Source organism: Apostichopus japonicus, chromosome 15, assembly GCF_037975245.1.
Source record: "Apostichopus japonicus isolate 1M-3 chromosome 15, ASM3797524v1, whole genome shotgun sequence".
NCBI lineage: Eukaryota > Metazoa > Echinodermata > Holothuroidea > Aspidochirotida > Stichopodidae > Apostichopus > Apostichopus japonicus.
The window spans coordinates 9,068,876-9,092,630 of NC_092575.1; the positions used below are offsets into that span (position 1 = coordinate 9,068,876).

General features: G+C 37.6%; 1 protein-coding gene across 4 annotated transcripts in view; it reads right to left on the reverse strand.

Annotated features, from left to right (window-relative positions):
- The window catches only part of LOC139980540 (UDP-glucuronic acid decarboxylase 1-like), a 94,246-nt gene that overhangs the window by 41,426 nt on the left and 29,065 nt on the right, over nt 1-23,755 (reverse strand). The window contains exon 7 of one of the 4 annotated variants that reach the window (XM_071992257.1): nt 22,520-23,316. The exons of the other annotated variants lie outside the window; for them this stretch is intronic. Within the exon in view, the coding sequence (XP_071848358.1) occupies nt 23,246-23,316 (71 nt within the window). The 3' untranslated portion in view covers nt 22,520-23,245. Of the gene's footprint in view, nt 1-22,519; nt 23,317-23,755 lie in introns of those variants that run through there. 4 annotated transcript variants of the gene reach the window in all.

The window sequence follows — 23,755 nt, forward strand, 5'->3', positions numbered from 1 at the left end:
AAATGTGTGGGAAACAGAATGCCCCAACTTGTTCATAATACTCAATAGCTGTGTACTGTTAGTCAAATGGCAGACACTTACACCCAAAGCTACTTCCTTAGGAAGTAGTAGTCTTCCTCTATGATGTGTGAAGATAATGTCTTGAGCAATAGCATGTACACGAACTTGTAACCCCTTTGGTACATCCACTTTAGAATTATCTTCGATGTTTGGATAAATAGGTGTTGGCGAAATTACCCATGCTAAAAAATTATGAAGCTCTGAAGGAATGAGAGTGCTCAAAGATTCATCACTTAGCTTGGAGCTGTTGGGTGGCCAACTTACACCAGAGACATTTCCAATCACCTGCCTCAAGAGCTGAGCAGCATGATAAAGCTCACATGGTGCATTGACATGTGGTCTACTTCCGACAACTGGTTCTCTCTCTTCAATTTCACTCTCAGCTGATGTCTCATCTTGGGAACTGCTTGACTCACCAGATCTTTCAAGAGAGGAATATTTTGGGGTATAATCACTGTACACAAGTTCACATCTAGTGCGTTTCTTGGGACGCCAAAAGGAAATTTGTTCTCCAAAGTGAGACATTAAGTTCTTCTTTAGCCTCTCTGTTCTGAAATCTGTCATTGCCATGCCTTTTCCTGCTACCAGATTGATGAACATCTGATTTAATTTTGACATTTTCAAAACTTCTCCCTGCATAATCACAGAAGACTCAACCGTCTTGATAATTTCACGGAAGGCTTCCTTGTACTGTGGGATGGCCATGCTATCAATATTAGAGGCAAGTGATTCTTGGAAATAATTTCTGTAACAGGACTTGTGGTAACGTACTTCAATAGCGATAAGATCCTTACCGCTGATCTGCAATAAAAGCTTTTCATCACATTTCAGTTGAGCAGCTTGTTTTAGTCGTTTCTCAGCATCTTGTGTTAGACACTGAGACTAGCTTCTCTGTCTGCCGGCTACCATGTCTTCTTCCTTTTGAAAACCTGAGTCCGGATCTTCCACAAGTTTTTGTTGTGCCAGCATGGTGGAAAATACACTGGTGAGGGAGAACTCTCTCGAGGGGAAGCACTGCAGACCTCCTTTTCTTTGGTGCTGATGGGCCTGCACCTTCATCTGCAACAAATCAAAACCAAATTTGTTTAGTTGATACAGTATTCTGAATTGTACTGTTGATGACACTCTGGTTCACATTAATTATACTGACTAATAAGCCATCTGATATTCCATTTATTTCAGTGTAAGTCTGGAGCCATGTGCTTGGTAGGGCATAGTTGCAAACCCACACACTGCAAAGGTTTGAGACCACATGACATGATTATGCTAAAGACTGTCTATCCTAAAGAAGGTCTCACCGTACATATGCATTTAACTAAAATAAAACAAGCAACTTGCTCACATTCCAAATGGCCTTAGACTAGGCAATAGCATAGCCTAGATACTTTGTGGCCTGCACATATAAAGCTATATTACACACTCAAATTGTGTGTGTGTGTGCTAGTACTACCAGTAGTCATATAGAAATGCTCTGGGCTTAGTTAGTCCCTGTTGTGAAAAGTTTATCCTAGACTCAAAGCTAGACAATAGGCCTAGGCTTTGGGTTTTTGCCAACATTTAATATTGATAGACCAGATGTTAGGCTGCCTATCTAACCTAGTCTGGTGTTGATTTAATTTATTTGTTTCACGACAAATGAAACATGAAATAAATGGTATCATAAAATACAGAAACCGTTATATAGTAGCTGTTGGTTTCTATCCTTAATGAGTGCTACGTTAATCAGCTCTAGTCTTAAGGCCCGGTCACACTACAGTGATATTTTATCTGAATCCGTTCCGATTTTTCCGATTTTAGGCCGAAGAGTGAGGTTTGTGGTAGTGAATGTAATGAATGCAGTGGAATATTCGAATACCTACTCCAAATCTAAGGGGTTCTGGAACCGACTACATTCTGAAGTGACGTCACATCGAAAAACGATAAAAATCGGAAGAGAAATCGGATAGCTATCCGATAAAAGGAAACGGAGTTAATATCAAAAGTTAGGAGAGGGCTATTCCACATCGGAATGGCTCAACAGATAGCAAATCAGGTCCTTTATCACTGTGGCTAGAAGACCCGAACGAAAAACAGGCTGTTTCGATTCCTCCGGGAAAATCGGATAGTATTCCGATAAAAAATCGGTATAGTGTGACCGGGCCTTTATACCAGTATGATATTGAACTCGAGCCTTATCCTAAATTTGCATTGTTGGCATTCGTTTCACTTTGAGGAAAATGTATATACTTTCTTGTCACAGTTATGCTCTCAAATGAGTAGTACAGTAGTAACAGGCCTAGAATTACCTTCATCGTTCGTTCTTTTACTCTTGGAAGCACCTTCTATAGTCGATTTGTTGGTGAAATCCTGGTAACAGGAACGATGGTATCCCAAGTGTTCACTATCATAGCTACATTCTGAATTTGACCAGATTGATCTACTTTCCCGGCTATTGATGAAAATTTGCCACCCTCAAGACTGCTCCATACCTTGGCACATTTGACGTAGGTTTGCCAACTTTTGGCTGTAAATTTGGTAAGACTTTCAGAAGATTTTATGCGAGTATGACACGCGCATATTTCAGCCATCGTTCTTTTGCTATGCAATACCTTGTGCAAACGAACGTTACACACAGTGTGTACCTGTACTTCACGCCGAGCCGAGCTGTTTCTGTATCAGCTGACATACCACATGCCATGCAATTAGGATTTTGATTGGCTCTTGACTGAAAAATTCGCTGCGTTCGGAGAAGTCCTGACAACACAAAGCGGACTAAATGAGTCCGTTTTAAACTGCAGTTTATTCTTAAGATAACACTTCCCAAACCATCCAACATCGAGAATTGTAATTAGCATATAAAAATACACCAGAATATGTGCTCAAACCTTGGTACTAAATATGTGCAACGACAGTGAACGATATCGAGCCTGTCCCGATGGACTACTTAAGTGAAATTGTATTCCACTTAAGTGGAATGCATTTCCACTTCAGTTAAATAGAAATGTCCATTTCAACTTAAGTGAAATGGAATTCTACTTAAATGAAATTGAATTCCACTTAAGTGGAATACATGTTACTTAAGTGGAAATGTCCATTTCACTTAAGTAGAATGTATTCCACTTAAGTGAAATGTATTCGACTTAAGTCTAATTGTGAGGTAAATGTTAAAGTGGCTTGCCATACGAACGTGACATGGAAGTGTGGACAGACATAACTTTCAACATCAAAGATTGCTTAATAACTCACACATTTTTATAATTACTGCAATGTTTTGGACAAGATGATGACGGGCGATTTCCAATGTTGCAATCACATTGACTGACGGGAGAATTTGTTTCTTTGTTTTTGAAGGAAATAATACATTTGATCACAAATTGGCAGAACTTTAGAAGTTCAAGGTAAAAAATTTCAATGTCTGATTAGTGAAAATTGAATGGAGAGTAGAACCAAAACCAACTATTTTTTATTTTGTTCCACTATTCTGTTTTAAGAAATGGTGGACAATATTTGAAGGGGTGGTTCATTTTAAAAGAACAGGCCTCAAGAAAATGAGGTGTATAAACATATGGGACCCTAGTCCATCCAGAAGATATAGTTCCACTTAATAAAAAGACTTGGGACACAGATAAAAAAAGACACCACATAAAGATCATTATTATTTTTTATTTATACAATCATATAACTGTATTATTCTGGTATCACATTTTTTTTCCTAATTGAATATTTTGCATTACCTCAACTCATATTTGAAAAGTACAATTGGACCCCTTTACTGTGAAATCTGCCAGCTCCTTAATATGAGATTCAATATAATTAATGATCAACTTGCTCCATAGGTTAAGGTGGTAACACTTGGTAAAGCGAACATTACTGTAAAAGCACTCAATGGTGCTGAACAACAAAACAATTATAAAAACAATTTCTTAAATAAATGAGTCTTTAAAGCAACTTTAAAAGTTCTGATGGTCTTCGAATTTCTTGTGTCGACGGGGAGAGCGTTCCAAAGTCTGGGGCCAGCGACGCTGAATGAGAGGCCTGCGAAACATTTGCGGCGTGTGAAAGGAACCTTGAGAAGGATGCCCTTTGACGAGCGTGTTGAACGGCCAGGTGTCTTAATTTCCAGCAACTCGGACAGATAAGCTGGTGCTGAATTATGTATACACTTATAAACGAGGAGGATCTTGTACTCGGCACGAACATTGACAGGGAGGATGTGCAGCTCCTTCAATGCTGCGGAGGCACTGTCATATTTTGATCTGCCGAGAATAATTTTAGCCGTGTAATTTTGGATCCTTTGTAGAGGATGAAGTGTGGAGGCCGGGAGGTTGATAAAAAGACCATTGCAATAATCCATATGGGAGAAAATCATGGCATTTGCGATTGTGAGACGTGTCGACTTGTCCAAATATTTCCGGATCTTCTTCAGATTAAACATGGGGAGGGCTGATGCAAGAGCTTTCATGGAAATATGATGTTTGAGATTGAGGGTTTCATCCAAGTAAACACCTAGTAGCCTCACACTATCGGCACGACTGACGGGAGTGTCCCCAATGGATAAAACGTCTGTATTGCACTTTGGTAGTTGGTGATTGCTTCCAAAAACGATAAACTCCGATTTTTCATCATTCATCTTAAGACAGTTAAATTGCATCCACAGTTTCACATTTTCTAGAGTTTATGAAAGACCCCTGATTGACTCCAATTCCGAAGAAACATCTCCGGGTTTAAAACTGGAGTAGATACTGTGGTCATCGGCGTAGCCAATGAGGAATTGGTCATCACTGATACATGTGTTCATTGTGCTAGTATAGCAGGTGAAATATACTGGTCCATTTATACTACCCTGTGGTACGGAGAAATTGACCTTCATCGGCGTAGAAAGTGATTTGTTTATACAAACAGCGAATTGTCTCTCAGATAAATACGACGATACCCATTTTCTAGCTACCCTGTGAACTCCGAAGCACTTCTTGAGAATGTCCAATAACAGCTGGTGGTTGACTGTGTCAAACACTGCACTCAAGTCCATTGCGGCAAATGGAGTTAATAACTGGCGCTCCATATTGCACATGATATCATTATATAATTTCAGTAAGAGTGTTTCCGTACTATGGTTGGCCCTGTACACTGGCGGATCCAGGACTTTTGTTTGGGAGGGGCCAAAGTGGCATTAGAGTGATATGGGAGAGGGGTCTAAGGGGAGGCGGTGCCCCCTCCCCTTTGGAAAATTTTCTATTGCTGAATGCCCTCAGATGCAATTTGGTGCGACAAAAGTGTACAATGGTGATGTTAATTTACTTCTAAAAAAAAATGTTTCCCAGGTGTAATTTTCTAAAATATTTATAAAACAAAGTTGGGATCATCTTTCTCAAAAAATTTTATTTCTCATAGGTTATAGATTTCTTACAACCAACCTGTAACTGCAAAATGGTGTTAAACTGTAAATCCTCATGCTCATACATTTACATAGCTCCCAACTCTTGAGAAGGCAAATGCTGGTCCATGCCACGAATCGCCGTCCTGGGGGAGGGGTATAAGGGGAGGGGATGTCCCCCTCCCCTTTTGAATTTTTTTGGAATCCTGGTGATGCCTACATGTAAAATGGTGGCACTTAGAAAGGCTTTTGTCACCCAAAATTTTCTGAGAAATGTGCATTTTTTTGTGTGTAACATCAATAAATTGAATAGTAGGTGATAATTCATTCTTTCCCATGGCATGAAAATGTTCGCTGCTCGCCCCAATGAAAAGAAATATAGGCTAATTTGAGGTTCAAATGATGCTGTAAAGGAGGTTTTATACTCTATTATGCTAAATGCTAAAAAATTGATGGTTGCTAAGTCAAAATTTGATGCAAATTTTTTATGTATACTTGACAATTACAATGCGGTTTTTTCGGACGCTTGTGCGGGTCAGCGGGTTTGGGTGTTAGAATGCGGGTCTAATTCCCGCGAATTGCGGGTCAGTTGGGAGCTCTGCATTTAATTTTAAACCAGAAAACGAAAAGGTTTAGACTAGTCCAGGCGCGGCGGAATGGAAAAATTATTGGGGGGCTAATGTGTGGAGACTATCTAAGCGGAGCGCCACCATCGCTTGGCGCGGAGCGTACAATAAAATTTTAGGTTTTTTCAAACCCCCAGATGGCCGGAAACGGCACTTCCTGAGTGTTTTATGCTGCGAATACCTAGCCCTAAAATATGGGTCTCAAGCCTGCAATTTCTCAGATTGCATGAGAAAGTCTGTAAAAACATTGTAATTTGTATATTCGATGGTGTTTTAAGAGAGTAGCTATTACTCGTAGTGTACTCGCAAAGACGTTTTTGAGTGTAGTAAGGGCAGTGGCGGAGCTAGGGGTATTGGTTGGGGGGGGGGCACTTTCGACACTATCTAAGCGGAGCGCCACCACAGGTTGGCGCGGAGCGTACAGAAAATTTTTGAGTAAAGATACTCTATAGATTGCAGGAAATGACCCATTCCGGGCCTTGCTAATTTACAGATAAACAGAGAATAAATAGGTGTCATTGCCATTTTGTCGGAAAATTACACCAACAGAATATGACAAATGTCAATAGGTAGATGAGAGCGCAATAAAAAAGTCAATAATCGCGAATAAGTAAAAACTAGTGAAAAGCTGAAAAGGGCGCCAGCAGTCCCTTTGAGTCCGTCAGGGGGGGGGTTGCATCCGCCCCCTGATCGTATGGACGCTCCGCCACTGAGTAAGTGGATGTTGGAGAACTGGCTGAAATGAGGCAAGTCATTGTCCTAAGACGAAGTTGTGTTGCGCTAACCGGTATACTCACACTCACTGCTTCCACTTTTCATGGGGCGTGAAGACGCGGTTGGGGTGAAAATGTGGTCTATAGCCAGGGGACGGGCCGAGGGTCCCCCAGCATTTACTAAAATTATTACACCTATATAGTATACGTGTGCATCGGACAGATCGACAAGTATGCATTGAAAAATGGGCAGATGCACGTTTCGGAGCCTTGGTAAATATTGGGGGGGGGCTTATCATGCATTTACCCCCTCAACTTTTGCATTGGGGGGGCTAGAGCCCCCCCCAAGCCCCCCCGGTTCCGCCGCCACTGGACTAGTCTACCACTGCTATTCCTCTCGATTTTTTTAATTTCCAATCATATGATTTAGCTGATGTTTGGAAACACTTTTTGGCTCACCTTTGGGGGGGGGGCCATGGCCCCCTTGGCCCCCCCTGGATCCGCCAGTGGCCCTGTATGCACTTTGATACGGAGGAAGGAGACCGTGATTCTCGATGTGTTCAGTAAAACTAATCAGAGAGGCCTTCTCCACTATCTTTGAAAGGAAGGAAAGATTACTCACCGGGCGATAGTTCTTCTTTATATGATCGAGGTTAGTTTTCTTCAATAGTGGTTTGACAATAGCTTGTTTCCAGTCAGGGTGAAAATTACCAGTGGAGAGCGATGTATTAATTATTTTGCAAAATATAGGAGCAATTATGTCATAATGTTCTTTGACAAGGGACGATGGCAAGGGATCAAGCTGGCAAGTCGTAGGCTTTGCATTACGAATGAGTGCTGTAGCCGTCGATACATCAATGGTAGAAAATGAAGCAAAAGGTGGTACGCTCATCTCGGGTGGGATGAAGATAGGATGGTGCTCGAGCTCATTCCGGATGACATCGACCTTGTTATAAAAATACGTGGCAAAGTCACCAGCCAGCTGATCGTCTGACACACCCTCCGGTAGAGGATTGGTCCTTGTACTGCCAGTAATGTTGGCGACCGTAGCAAAAAGTTGACGGGTGTCGTTGCCACATGATTCAATCTTCCTCTGAATGAAGGTGCTTTTCAATGCTTCGACATGGATTTTGTATTCGTTACGGACTGAACGAAACGAATCATGATTCTCAGAGGTTGGATGTTTCAACCATCGCCGCTCTGCATTCCGTGTTTTAGTTTTCAGCCTTGACGCCTCATTATCAAACCACGGAACACTTTGGCCAACAGTTATTACTTTAGAGATGACAGGGGCATGATCGTTCAGTACTCTCGGTACGGATATTATAGGCGGTTACCAGATCATCAAGAGAATCAAGTGCCATTATCCCATCCATTTCGTAATTAAGATCCGATCTAAATTTCTCCCGATCAATCAAATTCAACTTGCGGAACTGAATTTGTTTCCGCACCAGTACTGGGCGAGATGTAGATAGAGTCGCCAATATGAATCGGTGATTGGAAAAGAAAAATCCGTCCTAATAATTGTAACAGAAAAGTCACTGTTTTCCCGGACTAGTATCAGGTCCAGAGTATTCCCAGATATATGAGTTGGACCAGAAACGGATTGATTCAGCGATAATGCATTGAGCAAGTTGATAAATGCCTCTGAGCCTGGTTCAAGAACACGATTGACTCGAATGTTAAAATCGCCCAAGAGCATGCATCTGTTCGATGTAAGGAATAAGTCACTGGTGTAATCAGAAAACTCCGTAAGAAATGCATTTATTGTAATCGGATGATTTGCCGAATATGGTGGTCTATATATAGTGGCTACGTCATTCACAAACGAACCAATTCTGATTTCGAAAAGTGCAAGTTCGAAAGATAGCGTTCCCCAGAATCAATTACTTGACCGAAATATTGTTTTTGTAGAAAATTCCTATACCGCCACTGATGCGATCTTTACGTTCAACATTGACAAAGTCGTAGCCATCGGCTTTTAAACTGGCGATGTCAATTGTGTCACTATCCTTGATCCACGATTCAACAACGATACAGAAATCCAAGTTTTCAGTCACCACAAAGTGTAAGAACTGTTCACACTTGTTTCGTAGGGAGTGAGCATTAATTAGGCCGAAACTACAGTGATCATTGTTATCATACCTGGTTTCTGTCGGGAAATATCGGAGAAGTTCACGATGGACACCGTTGTTGTGGTCCCACAAAGATCGCCATTTAACAGTTCTGCGATTCCTAACCCCTTGACCGCGACAACCCCTGGATCTGTAAATCCCATAATCCCGTAATATGTCAATCACTGCCTGCGGTGGACGTAAGCGCGGCTTACAAATTGACCGGTAGTGATATAATTGAGAAGCACTGTACGTATAATCCCAGTGTGTGTGGGAATATGTTCCTGCCAACACTTTCTTGATTCACTGTATTACACTGTACTTCCATGGCTAGGCTTGTGTAGCATATATATTCAAACCAAATAATCAAGAAAAGTACACCAATCACCCTTTTTTCCAGAATGAAAACTGGAAGACATTCCACCGAATGGAACACTAAACAGCATGAAACAACATGCAGCAATGTAATGAAAACTGTACAATGTGCTCCGTGAAAAATGAGCAAAATTACGCGTAATAAACATGTTGCAGCAGCCACTCTCAAGCGCTAGTCCTTTAACTCTGTATATAGACTGAATGATCTCAAAACGGTAATTAGAATTTGAACACAAATTTCACCAGAATGCTAAATTATGTTCCGCTTTAATATATTGAAAAGACATTTTGACCTGGACTATTCTTTGAATGTTAATGTTTGATCACTTTTTACTACATACTCAATTCATACTTATCCAGAAAACACACATAGGGACCATTCATTGATACCATTTCGCATACAGTAAATCTCTGCTTCACCACATTTGCTACCTGTCCAGCATACCATTTGCATTGGCCAGCATTCACTGACACTTTTGAGAAACAAATTGCAACTATTAAAAAAAAATAACTCATACATTATATTTCAGAGAATTGTATTCTTATTGACTGCAAAGAACTTTCTATTTTATCACCCAAAAGGGGATAGAATGCTTTATAACTTTTATGGTTTCCACTTTTCCATCGTACCTAGATGAAGTCTGGAATAATTGAAACAAACAGCAAATATTTTAACCATTTAATAAATATACAGATGTACACATCCATCTGTTTTAGCTAGTATCATTTAAGTCTACAATTTAAACAATTTTCAGAGGGGAGGACGGGGGGATCATACCCCAAACTCCACTAGAATGCTTGGCCCTATTTTGTAATGTCAGCAATAACAACTATTGTGCACCCCCTTCAAACGTTGCCCACCTGCCCCCACCCCCTCCCCGTTCAGCTTTGAGCTAGATCTGCCACTGTTGAAGATTGTTACAACTGGCCCAGCAAAGCAACAGTAGTAGCCTACCGCTATATCTTTCTTTATTGAGCTTCCTAATTATGCCTTGGCTATTATCATATGAAAAACAAGTATTCATGTTTTGTTGTATACACCTTGTCACATATGAATTTTGAAGTACATTGTACGATTCTTATTAGTTAAGCTTACATTTAAGTATAAGGCCTAGATGTTAGGGTAAATATCAGCTCAGCAAATGTTCAGCTTATCTTTGTTTTTCATAATCATAAATATCTGTATACTTATGGCTTAGCTCTAAAGTCTGAAGCAACTCTGAATGAAAACATGGTCATGCATGATGCACCACTCTGTGTGTATCAATATATACTGTTGACACCATCGAGTCAAACCTGGAGGTTTCATCCCACAGTAAAGCCACGTACCAGTCATAGAGGGTCATGTTATTATGTGTTCCAGGGTGGTACTGATAATCTGCTATACTGCATTACTCTCCCCCATTGCCCATTGTGGTTTGCTAACTAGTAAATGCATATGTGGGCTTAGAGCAGCAGACAACACATAGTTACCTAGCAATGTGTCACGCCTGCATTGTATTTTAACATTCCTTGTGGGTGGAAATTTCCACAGGGCAGCCTAGGCCTTTGCAAATTGTTCATTTCTGCTTTCGAGTAATGTATGCAAATTCCAGGAGGTGAACAATGGGGAGACGGGTTCTTCTCGAGTAATGTATGTAGATCCGAGCAAGTGCATAATGGGAAACGGGTACATCGGAATTCGTAGATTGTGCTTTGGCGGGTAAGGGCAGGGGTCAACTTAAGGTCGCTATATAAGGATTGGGGTGTGGTTGGATGAGGCATTCTGTGTGAGTCTCACCACCGTCCGGTCTTCGCCGTCTTATTCCTCGGCTTCTGTGTGTTAGCCGTTATCCAGGCTTCTTTGTATGAGCCTAGGCTTCTTTGTATGAGCCTAAAGACTGGGAACGTTGATATTTTGTGGCGTTGCGTTTTAGCCTAAGCCATATCAGCGTATCCTGAGGATTACTGTGTGTATCCGTTCTTGTCTTATTCGACGAAATCATTTTGGACACATTTCTTTGTATATGTACACCGCAAAGGGCCGTTTTACTGTGTGTTACGTCCCTGGCCGTTTGACCAAGTTAATCCGGGATTTACTAATAGGACGATCCCGTAAGTTGATTTTTTGTCCGTATTACGCATTTAAGTGGTATCTGTATTTTTGATCGCACAGTAGGGTTTGTGGAGAAATTAATGTATTGTATTTGAAGGAGTCCTCGATCTATGGCTCGCAATTCAGTCAGTTTGTTAAAATGTTTATCCATGCTTAGGCATACGAATTTGTAATTGTTTGGGGTCAAATGCGTTTAAAGCATTTAAGGTATTTTTAGGTCGTATAAGTGTGTACGAATTATAAGTTCGCCTTAGTGCCTTTGGTTGGGTTGATTGATTTTGTATATTATCATATGTAGTGGAACGGGTAGTTATCGCCAATTTGAGGGCGTTCTAACCATATTCTGTTTCCAAACATCGGGCTGCCGCCATTTTGTTATTGTGATATCTAGTATCGAGTAGCTATTATGTGTTTCATGGTAAGGGTTGACCTGGAGGTTCTTGGTATTATTTGGTAATTAGTGACACCATATTGGTTGTGTGTTGCTTGCTGACTTTACGTCAGATAGGGGCTTTTGACGTCATAGTTTGACAATATTCGTTGGTGTAGATATAAGTATAGCCATGTGTTTGCCATTTGGCGCATGCCTGAGAGTAGTTTTGTTGTGTTTTTGTCATATAGGGTTGCAGTGTTGGGGCCCGACGGCTACGCTGGTGTGAGGGGCTCGCCATACCGTCTGGAGCTTCCTGCAGGGTACCAGCCGGAAGAAATCTAAGCGATAGAGAAGAAATCTAAGCGATAGAGAAGAAATCTAAGCGATAGAGAAGAAATCTAAGCGATAGGGAAAAATTAAGCGATAGGGCAAATCCTTAGTAGAGCTGTTTGGAAGGGTTGGTCGGGTTAGCGAATGCTAACCGACGTGTGTATTTTTGTGTTGGGTATTTATATGTTTCTTTTGTCGAGACCAAAAAGTCATTGGTCGTGTTGTAAATAAATTATATGTATCATTTCGCAAAATTCTTGGTGGTCTGTCATTTATTTATGTCATTCGTCTCGGGTGTCGAACGCTAAGCAGATTGAGACGTGTCCAGGTGGGGGATTACTCCTTTACTTGTGACACAATGTCTGTACCTTAAAATTATAGTTGTAGTCATTGACCAACATTTATAGGTTAGTTCACCAGACACATTCCACAGTCCTACTACTTAGCTAATAATTCGGTAAGCAGGTCGTCTGCTCGGGACAAATCAGCCAACTTTGCCTACTACATATCACCAACCACTGAGAGTGAAAACAGATAGAATCATGAGTGATGATAGCCACCCACTCCATCAATTTTTCGACAGATCTGTTATTCCCAGAAGTGGAAGGATGCAGCTACTACCGTCTCAAACAAATCGAAATAATATTCATTCCACAAGGCATCAAATTTTATAATGAAAACTTTCAATGTTAGATCTTGTCTGGCAGTTTCTTCTGTTCTGACTGTACTCTCTTGCCATTGTCATGAGCTTTGTATATTGTGTTACTGCATGTTTTGAAATGTCTTTCGTTTTCATATTCTTACAATTGTTTGATACTGTACTTTTTATGTTTTCATATATTAATGTTTGTATCTCATATCCTGTTTTAAAATGTCACATGTTTTCATATTCTTACAATTGTTTGATACTGTGGGTTTTAGGTTTTCATCCTTGAATGTTTGTGTCTCATATCCTGTTTAAAAATGTCATATGTTTTCATATTCTTACAATTGTTTGATACTCTGGGTTTTAGGTTTTCATACTTGAATGTTTGTGTCTCATATCCTGCTTTAAAATGTCTTATGTTTTCTAATTTCTTACAATTGTTTGATACTGGGGGTTTTAGGTTTTCATACTTGAATGTTTGTATCTCATATCCTGTTTTAAAATGTCATATGTTTTCATATTCTTACAATTGTTTGATACTCTGGGTTTTAGGTTTTCATACTTGAATGTTTGTGTCTCATATCCTGCTTTAAAATGTCTTATGTTTTCTGATTTCTTACAATTGTTTGATACTGTATGTTTTAGGTTTTCATATATTAATGTTTGTATCTCATATCCTGTTTTATATGAGCATGCAATTACACTTGTGGTTTAATAAAGTTGATCTAATCTAATCTAATCTAACATCTTCCAAAAGTACTGGTAGCTTTCCGTGACAACCATCAACAGTTACATTGCTCTGACATAGGGTGTCATAAATGCACACTGATTTCATGTATATAGAGCGGCAGAAGACACTGCACGGTGTTCGGTTTATGAAAGTGGTGTTGAGATACTGTCCCGTAGACCAATGTGATAGAAAAATTATCTACAGTATGCTACAAAACTCGTCTAGGCCTATTCTAATTGTGTGTAATTAAGTTAACAATTCTCAAACTGATATTGGGAAATATCAATTGTTACCACCCTGGAAGCTGGAACACATCACATGACAGTCGTCCATGCATGGTGACCATGTGTTCATTGATGTAGTTCTTCTAGCCTATAAATAGGCTTTCTAGGGTTTTGACAAATACTGTAGCTTGATTCAAGCTATAGCAGAAAATAACTGCATTACTTTCTAATGTACTATATATTGTGATGACTGTTTTACAATATGTCAGATTCAAAAAGTGATGTCCGAAACACATGGTGATGTCCGAAACATACTTTTAAGGTTATTTTGCTATAATACTTGTGAAAGATGTAAAAAGTTTTGAGTAGTGCAGTATGTATGGTTGCAACAACAGAAATTGTCAATTTGTCATATAATATATTGTCTTTTATTCAAGCAATGTTAATTAAAACTTGCTTCGGACATCACTGTTGTTGCGGACATCACACACATGGACGGAAAAATTGAAATGGTTATCAAATCAAAACGGATGAGTAGAAATGTGTCATGTACATACTGTATTTGAGGGAATACTTATGCTTTAATAAGAGCAACAAAACAGTCTTGTGGGTTTTAACATACTTCATATATTAGTTGCTTCATGATGTTTTGGACATCACCAAAATGTGGACGGAAACATTTTGCATGTTGTTTAACTTTATTGTGTAATAAAATGTGGCTGAATAGACATGCATCTGATATATACAACTATGACAGTATTGAAAAAGCACTACACTTTCAACATTTGTTATTTAACCCCAAACTACGCCACTCACAAATTGGTGTATAAATGTGGATGGAAAAAGTGATGTCCGAAACACTGGTCCGGTTTTGCAATAATTCGCAAATTCATCGCTGAAATTTTCTGAAATATTTATGAGAGGGAACCTTTAGCCACAAAGTTCAAACATGAAAAAACTATCTCAGGAAATTGTCTATGCTATGGTAGATACAGCTAGGTGGACTCTCTCCATGGGATTAATATTTGTATCTCTAGAATCTCTAATTGTTATGTTACAATGCTCCAAATGCCATGTATGCTAATTTGAACGCTTAAACGTGAACGTTTAAGCGTCTACTTTATGCAAGAGATGCATAGTATGGAAAGCGATAAGAGTTACTGACAAATCGACCGGGGTGGTAAGATATTCTTTAATCATAGTTCTTCATAAAGACAGGGTGTTGCTATTCTTCTCAACCCAAGTTATGCTTTTGACAGACTTAGGATTGTGTGTTTCAACAGTGGAAGGCTCATTATAGTTATGGTTTTGCAGTTGGTAATCACCCTAGTTATCATTTCATTTTCATTTATTTCCAGTATAAATATAAATATTTATAAAAAGGACATCAAAAGTGAGTATGTAACAAGAAATTATTTTAAAATGTTAGTGTACAAAACACAAAAAACAATAAATAAAAAAATAAAAAAAATATATATATATATACACATATACATATACACACATACATATACACATATGTACACATATATGCACATACACATACACACACATACACATATATACATATACATATATAAATATATATATATATATATATAAAACGTACAAGTGCAGCTGTCTACAATAAATTTTCCAGATTACCATTTTGTAAATAAATAGCAGCACGATAAATAAAACTATTTCTATGCACATTAATTCTGAATTTTGGTGTTATTGCTTTGTTTCTCAAATTATACCTAGTAGTTTCTCGAAGTAGAGAGTTAAGTTCGGTATGCAAAGAATGTCTGTCATTTTTCTGTATGCAATTTACACTTCTAATGAACTCATTCTTAGCAGCATTGTTTACAGTACTCATAAGAAAGTTAAAATCTATATTTAAAATTCTAGAATACTTTAAAAAAATAATAATATTATCTTTAATTAGTAAAAAGTGATACCAAGCAGAAACAGCATATATTAGGTGTGGTAAGATATTGGCAGTAAAAACTCTTTTCCTTACATCAACATGAAAATGACCCAAGCTTAGATGATCCATCTTTCTTCTACTCGATCAATCTTAAACTTGCTAATTTTAACTGGGAATGTATAGTTATTGGGGGAGCCTTTAACTTTGTATTCAATTTAGAAATGGATAAAGAAGGAGGTAATCCTAGAACAAATTTTAATGCCAGGGAAAAGTGCAAGGATTTAATGAGGACCTAAGATCTAATATATTATGGAAGGAGCAAAACCCTGGGTATAAAAGATTCACCTGGTACGCAAACAAAATTATTGCTATTCATTGCAGACTCAATTTTTTCCTTATTTCACAAATTTACTTATTCGGTGACAAGAATTTTTTTCTCTGCCAGTTTCAATTCTGATCACTCAGTTGTTCTTTTTGATATAAAGGTATTAAAGGAGGACAGATGCCCAAGTTTTTGGAAATTTAATAATTCATTGCTTAATGATCCGGATTACAAGACTTTGATACTCACCACTATTTCAAGAGGTATAGACAATTATCAGGGTTGCAAACCCTCAGTTAGATGGAAACTAATCTAAAGTTACCTATAATAATGCTTATGTGGCTTATAATTAAAAGTAGGCTAGGGAGGGACGCCACAATGAAATCACTTTGATGAAGGAAATTTCAGTCTACGAACAAGATTTCTCCCAAACTAACTCCCCTGTTTGTTAAGAAAAATTGAAGAATACCAAAAATCAACTCCATGAACAGTATGATTATAAAATATAAGGTATTCAAGTTCCATCTAAGGGCAAGGTTGAGAGTACGGCCATCTAGAAAGGCGTAACAAAAAGTCCTGTTTTATTCAAAACTAAAAATGGCAGAAGGGATTGAGATGGTGGATCGCCCCCAAATTCTGAAGGAGTTGAGTGACTTTGCAAAGTTCTTTATAAAAGTGCAATATGTGCAATCCTAATTATATTTTCCATGATTTGAATGGTGACTCAAAGCTCACTTTTGAAGTGGCAATGGTCTGTGAGGGGAGTCTCACAGAAGATGAATGCAAGGGTGACCTATTATCTTTGAACGACCGTAAAAGCCCAGGAAGTGATGGTTTGACAGTGGAATTCTGTAAACATTTTTGACCAGTATTGGAAATTTAGTTACAACTTCCCTAAATTATGCATATGACCACTTACAATTCTCCCCTGGTCAAGGCCGTAGTATTATTACTCTTATCGGAAGCCCCAGAAAGACGCAACTCTTGGGAAAAACTACTGCCCAATTCACTCCTTAATATAGACTACAAGACTTGTTCAAAGGCTCTTGCTTAGAGGATTAAGTCTGTAATTACATCTCTTATCAATCAGAACCAAACTGGCTTTGTTAAAATAGATTTATAGGACAAAATATTCCTTTCAAACTTGATGTTAGAGATTTCTATAAAGAAAAAAATAATCTGCCAGATCTATTACTCTTGGTAGAATTCAAGAAGGCCTTCGATAGATTAGAGTGGAATTTTATATTCAAATGTGAAACGTTCTTTAACTTTAAGGAAGGGTTTATTAGATGAATTCATACTTTGTATTCTAATGCTTCTGCCAGCGTATGTAATTATGTCTACTCATACCCTGACATTCAATGTCAAGAGGGGTCAGACTGGGCTGCCCGTTATGCCCCAATATATTTATTTTCTATGCAGAAGTACTTGCCCTAAATATAAACAATTCTCGCATTATTAAAGGTAATTCCATTATTAACCATGATACTAGAAGTTTACAGTATGCTGATGATACAGTAATTATCTTGACAGGTCTTTTGACAGTTGATATTTTTAAGATTTGAAAGTTTTTCAGGTTTGAAAGTCAATTACCAAAATTTAACATTTTTCCACTCCGTCCACTGGCCCATTAAAACTGTATTTACTTAACAATTTTCACTCCAATTTACTTTTGGTCCGGTTACGTCACTTGGCATTACCTTTGACAAGGGTAATGATAGCCCATTTTACCTGAACTACGTACCAAAGCTTTCCCGTCTCAAAAGTTTGCTTATCTTTGGTCACAACGTGACCTGACCCCTTTTGGGAAAAATCACAATTGCTAAATATTTTGGGCTTTCCCAGCTTGTCTTCCTCTTTACCTAATCTGTAGTGTTTACACAGGTCCAAAAATCGGAAACAGGGTACCCCAGAGACGTAACCCGTCGGGTATCTGGGTACCCAGAAAACCCTTGTGTATAGCGATTTTCAAGAAACTACATATTGGATGCTATAATAAATGAATTATATTCTCCACTGAAAATTTTTTCATGTTCAAATATGTAGGTGTAAGATAAGGTATAAAACCTTCCTCAATAATTTCTGTTTGCTTTTGTTTCTTTCATTAACTTGTTAATAACTTCATATAATTAACATCCCTACTAACATCGCAATGCCGCCGCTGCCTATGTTTGCTCTCCACATCTATCATATAAATATCAATTTAGCTTTTAAACGTTTTTACTACTACTATCTGTTATGCAGGCCCAGGGTTCGCATTAGCCGCAAGATTGCACGATTCGCGCAATTTCATCGCATTAGGAAGAAAAGTTTAGTAAAAAGCCACTTGCAATTATTATTTTTTAGTTATCCCGTCTTTAATCCATTTAAGTAACATCTTGTAAAATTTCTTGTCAGTCTTACCTTCTATAAAACAAACGAATGAATAAATAATAATTGTGAGAATTCCTTCAATTTCTTCCACATGGTAGCCTAACAACACACTAAGTAAATGGTGAAATCTAGCTTATCCATCTGTTTATTTGCTGAAATTGTGACGCAGTTATTAGATATCCATGGAATACTTTCATTATTGCTGTTATCTTTGACCACATGGTAGCCTAACACCACTCCAAGTCAATGGGAAATCTTGCCTAACAATCGGTTTGCAAAAAAACACAATTTCAAAGTCACAATTTGCGTAGGATGCGGGTAATAAATTAGGACTGGGTAGTATCACATCGGGCGGGTTCCCCGATCCCCTGTGCAAACAATAACCTAATCCCCCAGAAAATTTTGTAAAGAAGATTGAAGGTTGTATTTTCTCGTTCATAGGGAAAATGGACAAAGTTAAGCGTAGTTCTCTAATTGCCCTGACTTGGGAGGGTGGGTTAAATGTAACACATGTCAGCAGTTTTATTCTAAAGTAGCCTTAAGTGCACGTGGATCAAAAGATATCTAGACGATTTTAAAGGTAACTTATTTTTTATTATAATCTCATGAAGTATGGAAAGTACATACTGTATGAATTTAATATCAGGGATAAGGATATTGCAAACATGTCTATGGAAGACACAAGCAAAGCATGGTCAAAGTTAAGATTCTGGAAATCAGTGGAAAGCTGTGCAGATAAAATTATTTGGAATAATAGTAATATCCAAGTAAATAACAAAACCATTTTTTACAAAAGTTTGTTTGACCATGGTATAAAGTACATGAAAGATGTTTTCCATATTAACAACCCACTCAGTTATAACACATTTAAGACTAATTTCAGTGTTCTTTCCTGCCCTTTCATGGATTAATAACGCATCATTGATGAGGTTTTTATCTAAATAAATTTAAGTGCATACTGCAAGTTGAAAAGTTTCTTATAAAGAAACTTGAAAAAGTCTTTCATATGATGCATACACAAAGCATTTGGTAATTGTACAATGTTATTTAATTAAGAATTAAGCTCTAACTGAGCCATTGCAAAGACATGTTTCTTTGCATAGGCTACATTATGATCCATTGGGTAGCTTGGTTATTGTCTGATGTTATTTAAGTTTTGATTGAGAGCTGTTAAAATGACTTGTATGAAAGCACACACATTGATTTATATTAGAGTAGCAACAGAAAGTTTAATTACAAATTACTAAAACTGTTAAGTAGTGTTCAAATGATTAACCTAATCGGAATCAGAATCGGTACAATTATTGCATAATCCGAACACAATCGGAATCGGTAAAAATTACGTGGAATACCAGTAGTGTTTGCACGGGTTATCCGGGTACCCGCCCGACGTAATACTACCCGGTACCTAATTAATTACCCGAATCCTACGCAAAGTGTGATTTAAAAAAAAAGGAAAAAAAAAGATTGCAAACCTACGGTTAGGCAGATTTCCCATTGACTTAGTGTGGTGTTAGGCTATCATATGTCGTCGAAGATAACAGCAATAACGAAGGAACCCGCCTGACGCGATACTACCCGGTTCCTAATTTATAACTTGAATCCTACGCAAAGTGTGATTTAAAAAAGAAATTATTCCATGGATATCTTATAACTGCGTCACAATTTCAGCTACTGTAGTAAACAAATGGCTATGCTAGATTACCCCATTGACTTAGTGTGGTGTTAGGCAACCATGTGGTCGAACGTAACAGCAATAATGAATGTGTTCCATGGATATCTTATAACTGCATCACAATTTCAGCAAATAAGCAGATGGTTAGGCTTAGCTTGATTTCTCATGCATTGACTTAGTGTGGTGTTAGCCTACCATGTGGAAGAAATGATTATTTATTCGTTTATTTCATAGAAGGAAAGGCTGACAAGGAATTTTACGACATGCTTATGGATTATAGATGGGATAACTAAAAATAATAATCGCAAGTGGCTTTTTACTAATCGTGTATTCCAAATGCCATCAAATTGTGCGAATCGCGTAATCTCGCGGCTAATGCGAACCCTGGGCCTGCATGATAGATAGTAGTAGTAACAACTGAGCTAAAGGGATATTTTATGTTCTAATCCAATAGACGTGGAGAGCAAGCATAAGCAGTGGCGGCAGTGCGATGTTAACAACATTACTTCTAATTAGTATTAATGTTAATTATATTAAGTAATTAACAAGTTTATGACAGAAAAAAAGCAAATAGAAAATATTGAGAAAGGTTTTATACCTTACCTTACACATACATTATTGAACATGAAAACATTGTCAGTAGAGAATATAATTCATTTATCATAGCATCCAATATGTAATTTCCTGAAAATCGTGATACACGAGGGTAAACAATTTTTTTCCGGGTACCCGGATACCCGACAGGTGACGGCTCTCGGGTACCCGGTTCCCGATTTTTGGACCTGTGTAAACACTAAATACCAGTTATGTCATACCGATTATTCAAAAACATATGAAAGGTGACAATATCATTATTCAAAAACATGGAAGTTGAAAATATCAACTGATGTATTGGGTTTGTTCTTTTACTACGAAATATTAAAATAAAGACACCCTCTCTACGTCTTTCACAATGTAATTTCATCAAATTAGGCTGCCAGGGTCGCCGTTTTGCTTCCCTCGTGGTTAGTGACTTCATATTTTTGGCACAGTAAGCCTGCAAGGCAGCAATACCAATTTCGCGAATTATGATTTGCAGTTGCAGCGCGAATCGCGCAAACAGTTCTCACATCCCGCATCAAATTTGAAGCAGTGCGGGAGGGTCGCGCACAATCACCGGGAATTTCCCGGCCTTTTAAATCTTTTCCCGGCCGCAAATTACGGCTTCCACGAAGCAATTTCAGTACCAGCGACATTAACCTAAAATCCCCACAAATCTCTGACCACATGATAGCCTTACTTCACACTAAGTCAACTGCATGGAAATTTAACCTTGCCATCTGTTTATTCGCTCTAGTTGTGTCGCAAATAAAAATAAAAATATCCATGTAAACTGCAATCTTCGACCACATGTTAGCCTAACAACCACACTAAGTCAATGGGAAATGTAGCCTAAGCATCGGTTTGCAAAAAAAAAATTGCGTAGCTTAGTTTACAACTTTCAATTTGCTGGAAATCGGTATTTGTTTGGAAGGTATGTGCTATGTCTTATAGAGGGAATGTTATATTTTATGTTGGAGTAGTTTCTAGTTGTTATTATTTCTTTACATCAATCTGGTAACATTTTACAGTAATTTTAAACAAGTTACGATGGTACAATTTGCTTTTCAGTTTGAATTGCCTAAGCTTACATTTTATAATTGAAACTGAACGGAGTTAAATAGGTAACGAAAAGGTATGTTTAACTTCAAGTTTGTAACATTTCTATTTGTCTATGAACGGTATAATACTGAAAATAAGTACAAAATAATGTCGGAATGAAGGCAATATGTAATTAAAATTTACACTTTGGTAAAGATTGAAGATGGATGGTTTGTCTGAGATACTATTTGAGATGGATATTTTGAGTAACTATTTTTAGTCCATTTCAAGCCATTAACAGGTGACATTCACGTCGAGGTGTTTAGGCCATTCGCTTAGCACAGTGATGACTAGGTAGGATATCATATTTTCGAAATTTAAAAAAAATACTTTTTTTCTTCTTTCCAAGAAACTCCAGAGGTAATTTGGTACATACAAATGGATACCTAAGAGCCTTGTATTACAACAAAGCAAAAGGAAACAGGGAAAATCACAACAATAATTGTTTTTATCACAAACTTTATTGCCAATTTTGTATAAACGGGATATTTTCTCATTTTCAAATAATTGGAATCGGAATCAGCATCAGTACGATTATGAAAGAAATAATCGCTAATCGGTATTTTCTGTTATGCATAATCGTTTGAACACTACTGTTAAGACTGTACACGCCAAGTGTGTAAATCGCTTGGAACGATGTATGTGAAAAACTGTATGTAGTTATGTATATACTATAATGAAAACTATGATTCAGACAACAAAGGTGGGGAAAAGGGTGAAGGTAAAAAAAGGAGAAAGTATTATACCCTCATCTTTTCCACAGAAGAGGAAGGTAGTCAAGAGGATTTATTTCCTGAGTGCAAAAGTTTAGCTGGTTGGTGAGATATAGAGCTTCCATGGAACAAAGCCTAATGGTATCTCTTTTAGTAGCTCTTCTGATTTACAAAATCAAACTGAACTAACTCATGGGATATTTTTAAAGTATAACTATTCCATAAAGCTGATATTACTCTTATTTTGCTTACATTTCAAAAGCAAAACTTACCCAAAACTGGTATTCATCAATTTCCCTTTCCACAGAAATTCTCTCTTGTTTTGTTGGTATATTTGCAATATATCTTGTTTGAATCATTGCTCAAAATTGTCCAAGGAAAGTAAAGTTAGTAGGGCACTTACATCAGTATAGCAAAGTTGGTAGTGCACAGATTTGTAATCCCAAAGGTAACTGGTTTGAATCTAGTTGATCATCATGTCTTTCCAATACCCAATTTTCTTCATGATTTACTTATATGCTGGATAACAACCTCATTGCTTTTATGACCCTTTTACATACTCACAGTAACTGCTATTTTAGTGGAATAAGGCACATGTTTTTAGTAATAAATACAAAACAAAAATCCTCATCTGATGTAATGTAGATTGATATAAACTAAACAAAACAGTGTGGAAACAAGCACATTAACTTTATTCATTGCTCTGCTTACTACACTTCTTGGTCTACTTAAAAGCTTAAGAATGTGACCTTTAACATCAATAGCAGATATATTCAATTAGCTTTTCTCCTTACAGGACTTGGGTGGTATTAAAGGGATATTCTGTTGTCAAATAATATAACAATTTTAATGGGGAAAAATATTCCACAATGCTTTCAAATACTTGACTTTCCTATTACAGCATTCTGCTATGTGATATTTGTTGAATGCTTGTTTAGCTGTGAAAGTTTTTAGCACTAAGAATTTCATCTAAATACCTCTTTTTGTAGGTATATGACTTTTGTTCTGTGGATATATCAGTTTACACTTTTTAACAATTATGTATATGGCTCATATGCACATATTATGGCTCAATTGACAAAGATAACAAACTCACTCTTCCTTTGCAATATGCCTTCACAAATTGTGAACAAATTGGAAATAATCTTATCTTGACTATACAAATGTTATATGGAAGTGGTTTTGACCTGAAGATGAAAAACTTTTTCTTTAGTTTTCTTATATGCAATCAAACTTCACTCACTGCAGTATCCCTTTAACAGAAAGTTATTTAAAAAAAAAAGCTCACTTTGATGGCCTTCACCCCACTGATTATAGTAGACATTTCACAAAAACTTTTAAGTGAGGGCCTCTTTCCCAAAATAGCCACATGGCAGTGGTAACATCGAACAAAATAGACATTACAGAATGCCAACTCAGTGTCTATGCCTTTAAAAGCAAGTAG